The sequence below is a fragment of the Acanthochromis polyacanthus genome, chromosome 19 (assembly GCF_021347895.1).
Source record: "Acanthochromis polyacanthus isolate Apoly-LR-REF ecotype Palm Island chromosome 19, KAUST_Apoly_ChrSc, whole genome shotgun sequence".
Taxonomy (NCBI): Eukaryota; Metazoa; Chordata; class Actinopteri; family Pomacentridae; genus Acanthochromis; species Acanthochromis polyacanthus.
In genome coordinates, this window is record NC_067131.1 from 20,857,964 (window position 1) to 20,867,206 (window position 9,243).

General features: G+C 41.3%; 1 protein-coding gene across 1 annotated transcript in view; it reads right to left on the reverse strand.

Annotated features, from left to right (window-relative positions):
- LOC110956150 (urotensin-2 receptor) overlaps positions 1-3,782 on the reverse strand; it is a 43,526-nt gene extending 39,744 nt beyond the window's left edge. Inside the window, exon 1 of the mRNA XM_051939233.1 lies at positions 2,504-3,782. Coding sequence (XP_051795193.1) covers positions 2,558-3,640 — 1,083 coding nt within the window. The 5' untranslated portion in view covers positions 3,641-3,782 and the 3' untranslated portion in view covers positions 2,504-2,557. The remainder of the gene's footprint in view (positions 1-2,503) is intronic.
- Positions 3,783-9,243: the final 5,461 nt, after the last annotated feature.

Sequence of the window (9,243 nt, forward strand, 5' to 3'; positions counted from 1 at the left end):
CCAACTTCACAACAAATATGCTTGACATTAGGCAAAATAATGGTTCTAAAATTAGGTTTGACACCGAATTCCTCAAAAAGTTTATATCTCCGAACCCTGTAAAACAGGTCTCATCAAAAAAATAGCAAGAAGTTTTTTTAACTAAGATGCTTATTAACCCTTTAAAAAATGCCATATCATTTTGTTTATCATAGATTTTTCACATCAAATTCATACATTAGGTTGTTTTGGCACCTTTTTCCCCACAACAATCTGAAGCAAAACTCGACTTGCTCCAGTTTACTAATTAGCATTGAGTGAGTTGACACACTTCATAAAAAATATATATATAACGATAAATAAAATTAAAAGAAAGAACAAAGCAACAAACTGCAGGGAGATTTGTCTCCATCTCCCAGTAGGCTCTCACACTGGACACGTACTAATCCCAGATGCATGTACATGCCTAGAAACCACTCTATCTCCTCCCCATCTTCATCCTCTGCTAACTGCTCCATGTCACTTGTGGTGCAATCCAGTATCTTGTTGATGACATTTTCAATGTGATTTTTCTTTTTCTCTCTTCTTCCTCTAGTCTTTTGATATCTAGTAAAGCTATTGTGATTTCAAAGGAACTGTAAAAATACTCAAAATGCATTTGAAGATGGCATTTCCTTCATTAATTGAGTAAATTACATCATCAAAATAGGGTGGTTTGTATTTTCATATGTATGATGTAAATTACATTACAAAACAGTACAATTCAGGAAAAAGGCATATTATAAACCTGGAGTATCAAATTTGACACAGACATTTTAAGATTAATTAATTGAAATATAAACAAGGAATTACTTTTAAAAAAAATATGAGTAACAATTTAGATGTTATTTTTACTGTTACTTCTTAAAAGTTAGCAATGACTTTCCTGAAAAAAAAAAGCACATGGATGATTTCAGGAGAGTAGCCACTTTGAAAAGGGGGAAATACGACTTCATCTGCCTGTAGTGGAATGATAATCTCCAAGGGGGTAAAATACATACATCAAGTTAAATACAGCACGCTTTTAAGGAAACTATTTATCCTGTTGATGAGATAGAAGTCTCAGAAACTCACGTATCAAATAGGGTTCTCCTAAAATGGTACAAATTTCCAATTAAATTACTTCGACCCAAATTACATTGAGTAAACCTGCAGCCCAAGTGTACAGCCTGTACAGAGCGTGGTCAAGGATGGAGAAATATACTGTACTAAGGGTTACATTTTGGCTCCTAAAACAATTGTTTATCGGTTTGTAATTTATTGTGGATAATTTATTTAAACCTAAACTTGGTAAAGAACCATGAATAAAGTTGTGAACATACAGTAATTGTAATGAGGAGCTTCAATAAATCGGCAGCAGTCAAGTTTCAGTTTTACATTGTGCACTAGTGGTACATGTTAACACATTAAATGACTACAAAACAACTGCCACAGTCAGCCTGGGGCCTTCTGCACAGTCACTTGGTTTGAAATGCTGCCTTGTAAACAGGTGAGGTATCAGTGGGTGGACAGGAGCCTCAGCAGTTTAGTCCTGCCACAGGAACGTGAAAAGAAATTAATTTATGTCGCAAAGTGTTATATAATGTTTTCTCTATAAAATACTGCAGTCTTTCACTGCAGCCTTGTTTTAAACAAAGCTCTGTAGGATCAGTTGCTCCACCGAGGACTTCGAATATGAAGGAGCAGCAGAGAGAAGGGTCAGACTGCTTGCCTAGCCGCGCTAGACCCAGCTCTGAAGACGCAAGGGTCTAGTTCCCCTCGGTAAGCCTCGAGGCTGGATGCTCCTAAAACTGGCCGACGAATCACCATGAAGTGTAGAGTCAGAAGGCGGGCGTAACTAAGTGACGACAGAGGCGCGACGATTCTGACAGAAACAACGGGAAACAAAGCTGCACTAGACAACCCACGGCAATGAATTTAATTCTCTGCCAGGGTCGGCAACAAAAACGACAACAGTCGTTGAGCTCCATTAGCACCGACTCTGAATAATCTTTCTGTTAACATGTCTGTAATATACTTGAGCTTCACCCATTGACTGTATAAATAAGGCTTCACCAACTACCGCATCCTCTGATTTCCAGCGCTCTAGGAACTACGTCAGCCTATTCGTTGCGCTGATTGGTTGTATACCTACCCAATTGCTGCAGAGTGATTTGAAAGACAACCTTCTAGCCCGCCTCCCTCCCTGTCGAGAGTTCCTAGACCCCTGCGTCTTCAGAGCTGGGTCTAGCGCGGCTAGGCTATCAGAGTGCTAATGGGGCTCAGTGGGACCAAAACGGACAGACATGCAAGGATTACCACTAACACTACAAAAAGCTTCTTGCGAATAGTGAGCAGTGATCCTGGAAAATAATCCTCACTAACAAAAAAAAAACGGACAGTGATTAAATATCACTTCCAGCTAAATTTGGTCACCAGGGCGCACGTTTTAGGCACGGCGTCAGAGCGGCCTGTGCGTAATGGAGAGGTTAGACCCCCAACCTACCTGCTGCGGTGTTGTCTCCAGAAGTTGTCTCCTCTTTTACACTCAACATGCGAGTCACTTCAGTGTCCCCATGACCAGAGTCTCAGAGTTGAACTCGAACTGATTGCTGGAGGACGCTGACTTCCCCCAGGAGTAGAGGCTGGGCGGTCGCTGCTTAAAGGAGGACGTGTATCTGTAGAAGCTCTTGTGCCTGTTCTTCAGGTACTCCCTGTAGTTCTTGGTGAGCAGCGTGTACAGGAAGGGGTTTATGCAGCTGTTGCTGTATGTGAGACTTGCCACCAGGTAGTTAATGCAGGTGTGTGTCTGCGAGGCCAGACTCAGCGGTTTGGTGTGGTACAGAGGCAGCAGCTGCCAGACCCAGAACGGCAGGAAACACGCCCAGAACACCAATACGATCGTGAAAATCATGATCAGCACTTTGTGTTTAGGTGATCTCTTCCCGCCTTTGCTGATCACAGAGTTTCTCTGGGACTCTAAATAAGTGCGAGCCAACTTGACATACAGGTAGCCGATAATGAGCCCCGGTGCCATGATGCTGGTGCCAAACAGGACAGTCACGTATACTTTGTAAGCCAGGGGCGCCCATGTGGGTGCGCACATCCTTTTAATACCCCCATCCCGAGTGTTCTTAGTGGTCTGGGCGACCATAATCATCATGGGCACAGTGAGCACCAGAGACAGCAGCCACACTCCCCACGCCAGAGCTTTGCGGTAACTCTTTGAGCGCCTCACTGTGTCCAGTGGCTTGGTCACGGCCAGGTAGCGCTCCGTGCACATGACAGTGAGGGTGAAGATGCTGGCGTGCATGGTGAGGAGGTCCAGGCTGAGTAGGATGCGGCAGCCCACATCCCCGAAGTACCAGTCCTTTAGGAAGTAAGTGGAAACCACGAAGGGGATGGTGGAGAGGTAGAGGAGGTCTGCCAGAGCCAGGTTGATGATGGAGATATACATAGAAGTGGCGAAGCGGATGGAGTGACACATCACCACCAGCGTGTACACGTTCCCCGACACTCCGATTATGTAGACAACAGAGAGAAGCGTCCCGAAAGTGGAGGTGATAACGAGTTCATGATCCACAGTTCCGGAGTCGCCGACCCGCGGCGGACTCGTGTTTAAATTCAGAGTCTTGTTATTCATGGCGCGCAGTGCTGATCTTCAGCCCTGGTGTTACTGTTTGACTCCGAGCTCTTTGGCGGCGCTAGAGAAGTTTGGAAAGATGCGCACCGGCACAGGTTGTGTCTCGCTTATCCGCCTCTCCGCGCACTGCCTGCTGGTCTTTGTGCCTGACGTCAGCACATTAACACCGAAGATCTTATATCAAAAATATAAAAGAGGAGTCGTGGAAGCAGCTTTAAACATAGTTCGAATGGAAGAAATGAGATTCATGACTCAGCGAGGGAGGGGAAAGAAATGAGATGAGGATTTTTCTGGACTCTGACAGATGTTTGATGAGTGATTGATTTTTTTTTTTAATTAAAGGTTTACTCAACACTGAGTGCACACCTGCCAACAGAAGCACTAAACCAATTACAATTAGCTATAAAACTTGCAACAAATCGACCATTTTATGCCCGGATTTACTGGAATAATAATCGCCAAAAATCCTTTTTTAAAACATGTTCCGGGTTCATTCCCATGTGCCGTTTTCCTGCCGCATATGACACTGATAAGAACAAATCTATGCAGCACAGATAATTAACCTCTTCTGTTACTCACACACTGAATTATTACCACAGATTCACTTTTTGTCCTTTTCTGCCCTGCTTCTTCAAGATTATCGTGACACTTTCATGACTGTCATGGAGATATGGAGCAAGTTCACCTCAAATTATAGAGATTTAGAAAAGTCAGGCAAGAATTTAATAGCTGCTCTAAACCTGCAGATTCTTTTGCAGGTTTCTGAATGCTGCAGCTTCAGACACTCAGCTAATTTAAGGCTCTACTCTTTTGCAGCAGCACTCTTGTATAAGAAATAAAACAACTTTCATTAGATGAATTATTTCCTGCCATGACTAATTTACTCTGAAGCATCCAGTCCTCCAGTTAGGAAGTTGTCATCTCTCAAAATTAAATATTACTTTTATTTTGCTTTTTTCCTCTTCAGTTGTGTGTTTCTCTCTGGCAGCTTTTCTTGTTTTCCCAAATCAATGAATATGTTCTGCATGGGCCAGCAGCATGAGCCAGTAATCTTCCACAGACAGTGTAGGTGTCCTCAGACTCATCCATCTATGCGTGATTGAACTCAAGACCAGCTATGATATTGTACCTCAAAGCTAAAAAAGACTCCCTAAGCGGCACTGGAGCCAGAAATATAACAGTCATTAGTTGGACCATGTTAGACTGTAAGTGCTGAGGGAAAGGTGAGGAGAGATAAGAGAGGTGGTAGTTAATACAGTGACAACCAAATGTAGTTTCTTTAATGTTGGCTCTCCTCCTCACGTAAAAATACACACATCCTAGACAAAGGACTGAATCAGATGCCACATAATGTGATTTTTCAGCATAAAATTGAACCCTCTCCCTGTGCTGTGACTCCAGGTACATTGCAGGAACACTTGCGCTTCCTTCTGTCTCACGTCAGTCTGTATGTGTCAGGCAGATTCTGTCAGACAATACCAATCAGAGAAACTTGAATCTAAAAGGCACATTGTGGGGAAAACAGAAAAATTGTCAGTCTGGCCCTGCCTCATGTTACATCACACTGTTGTCACCACTTGTCCTTCAAATGGTGCTGATGAGATGAGGGCAGAACCATTGTGACAAGCACAATGCAGTGTGAGTTTGGATGTGGCATGTGAGTTTTGAAAAGCCATTGTTAGAGGCAGTGCAAAGCTGGGTTATTGTCAAAGTATGGAATACGCAGAGGTCCAAGGGACGTAGTTATGAGTCATTGTAACCCTTAGATGCACGAGTAATTGGACCCTACACTCTTTCATAAGTGGATCAAAAATCACCTGTATAAGAATTAATGTGGTTTTATATTCATTAATAAGATTAATAATTTGTATTATTGCTTGTATTATATTTGTGTCTACACAAGAATGATTTCATGTTTGAAATATGAAATCTTTGTTTATTTTTCACTTTCTAACAGATTTTGAACATTTTGATGATTGGAAGAAGAAGAATATTATTGCTGTGGTTGCTGTGAATCGACTTAAAGAATGTTCAGGGAGAAATTTAGGCTCCAATGCAAGTCGAACATGATTCAACATAATTTGATCAAAAAGAAAAGCAAAAAGTAGAGAAATTAAAGAAAAAGCACAGAAAAATGTGTTGAGTTTCTGGTGAGTCCTGAGATTATTTAGTGCCCACTACCTCGAGCAAACATCTGTGCCCTTGCAATCATACACTATCTATAAAAGTTGTATGTCACCTATTGGTTTTTGGGATACACTTTTAAAACTTCAAATTTGGAATATGACTGTTGACATCTTCGCAGCAGTGAAAAACAAGTATATTTACCCAACTACTGCATATTAGTATGATTTCAAGGTGCTGTATGTGATTATTTCAAGTTTATACTACGTTGTCCTTCCACTTCACTGCATTTTAGAGGGAAATATTGTACTTTATACACAACTGCTTTTATTTGAAAGATTTAATGACTTTCAAGATGAAGGTTTTACACAATAGATGACATAGCACACTTTTAAAAACACAACCACCAGTATTCCCAACGTTTCTGGTTTCTGACAAAAAGCAGTGTGTAGTCATGTTCAAAGTTCATGAGTTGTAAACACCTCCACCAAATACTGATTCCCCCCCACCCACCCCACCCCCCATTTAATACCTGAATATTTTTTAAATGGTTTTCATAAATATTCTGCTCTTTGGAAACAAGACATGACAAGCAAAGGTTGGATGTGACCGAAAACTCAAGGACACTGCTCTACTTGTCAATCAGATGGCACCCCTGCCCTAAATCTTACTCTGCTTTATTGCTTTTTTACTATATTTACTATATTTTACAAAATTTATATCATACGCCTGAGCACAGGTTTGTTATCCATGTGTACATAATGTACGGCTACTGAATCACATGACATAAATATGTAGTGGGTGGCGGAAATTGATGGGACTCAGAAATACCCCCGCAATTGAATCAGTTGTTCCTTGTATCATTTCTGATGGAGAAGTCCTGATAATTCCTCAATGGTCGATATCTAGTAGGATCACAATCATGTTCTTGTAAGCAGGCAGCTGACGTAGTGTTGACTTGTTGTCATAGTTACAGTAATGCTATCTCGCAGTGATACAAAAATCTTTAACAAATTCATGGATCCAGACTACAAGCCACATCACTGCCAAAATCTAATCAGTTGGTCCTTGTGTCATTGCAGACCTACGGAGCCCTGGAAGGGACATGGAGGAGAAAAAAAAATCACGAAGAATCCCAAGAAACTTTTGCGAGATCTCACAGAAGTTTCTCGGGATCTTGCTAAACTTTCTCGGGATCTCGCAAAAACTTTTGTCACAAACTCACAAATCACAATTAAGAAATAATTCTTTTACATGAAATCATGTGTGCCACAATCATTAGCACCCCTGATGTCAATACTTTGTACAACCCCCTTTTGCCAACAAAACAGCACCTAATCTTCTCAATTTTCAGTGTGAAAGTATGCTTCTGCAATAAAAATTGAATCTATTTCAAGGCTTTCAACACATCTTAACCAGGGGTGCCAAGAATTAGAGAGGGTGCTATATTGATCATGTTGATGTCTGCAAAGTCAAAACAGATCTTGCTTGATTTGGTCTGTTGAGAGGAGGATGGTGTGGATGAGCTGCAAGATGAGACCAGTGAGCTGCAGAGTAGTGATCCTGGCAACTGGACCTCATCATCCAAGGCTGACAACTAAATAAAATGAACAAGACCTGTTGTTGATAGCATCTGTATTACAAATCATTTTCTCCATTAATTGATTAATTATTGCTTTGTCTATACAATGTCAGAAAGTGTCACAAAAAATACCTGTAATAATTTCCAACAGTGCTAAATGCCTTGCTTTATTTGAGACACAACTGAAAATCACCAAAGAAATCTGAGTATAAAAATTCAATGCATTGAATTTCCACATCTGCAAAGCTGAAACCTCAAGAACAATCAGCATTTTACCTTGAAATTATGAAAAAAGCTGCACATTACCATAACTCTTTACTTCACTGTGTTAATTTGATCATTTGCATCAGTTTTAGATTTGCATTAATGATAATGTTAATAAACAGTTTATTGGTTCTTCAAAGGAAATTTCAATGATAACCATATACAGTGCCTTGTGAAAGTATTTGGGCCCCCTTGAACTTTTCAACCTTTCGCCACATTTCAGGCTTCAAACATAAAGATATAAAATTCTAATTTTTTGTCAAGAATCAACAACAAGTGGGACACAATCGTGAAGTGGAACGAAATTTATTGGATATTTTAAACTTTTTAACAAATAAAAACCTGAAAAGTGGGGCGTGCAATATTATTCGGCCCCCTTGCATTAATACTTTGTAGCGCCACCTTTTGCTGCAATTACAGCTGCAAATCGCTTGGGGTATGTCTCTATCAGTTTTGCACATCGAGAGACTGAAATTCTTGCCCATTCTTCCTTGCAAAACAGCTCGAGCTCAGTGAGGTTGGATGGAGAGCGTTTGTGAACAGCAGTCTTCAGCTCTGCCCACAGATTCTCGATTGGATTCAGGTCTGGACTTTGACTTGGCCATTCTAACACCTGGATACGTTTATTTGTGAACCATTCCGTTGTTGATTTGGCTTTATGTTTTGGATCATTGTCCTGTTGGAAGATAAATCTCCGTCCCAGTCTCAGGTCTTTTGCAGACTCCAACAGGTTTTCTTCCAGAATGCTCCTGTATTTGGCTCCATTCATCTTCCCATCAATTTTAACCATCTTCCCTGTCCCTGCTGAAGAAAAGCAGGCCCAAACCATGAGGCTGCCACCACCATGTTTGACAGTGGGGATGGTGTGTTCAGGGTGATGAGCTGTGTCGCTTTTATGCCAAACATATCGTTTTGCATTGTAGCCAAAAAGTTTGATTTTGGTTTCATCTGACTAGAGCACCTTCTTCCACATGTTTGGTGTGTCTCCCAGGTGGCTTGTGGCAAACTTCAAACGAGACTTTTTATGGATATCTTTGAGAAATGGCTTTCTTCTTGCCACTCTTCCATAAAGGCCAGGTTTGTGCAGTGTACGACTGATTGTTGTCTTATGGACAGACTCTCCCACCTCAGCTGTAGATCTCTGCAGTTCATCCAGAGTGATCATGGGCCTCTTGGCTGCATCGCTGATCAGTCTTCTCCTTGTTGGAGGTGAAAGTTTAGAGGGACGGCCGGGTCTTGGTAGATTTGCAGTGGTCTGATGCTCCTTCCATTTCAATATGATTGCTTGCACAGTGCTCCTTGAGATGCTTAAAGCTTGGGAAATCTTTTTGTATCCAAATTCGGCTTTAAACTTCTCCACAACAGTATCTCGGACCTGCCTGGTGTGTTCGTTGGTCTTCATGATGCTCTCTGCGCTTTAAACAGAACCCTGAGACTATCACAGAGCAGGTGCATTTATACAGAGACTTGATTACACACAGGTGGATTCTATTTATCACCATCAGTCATTTAGGACAACATTGGATCATTCAGAGATCCTCACTGAACTTCTGGAGTGGGTTTGCTTCACTGAAAGTGAAGGGGCCGAATAATATTGCACACCCCACTTTTCAGGTTTTTATTTGTTAAAAAA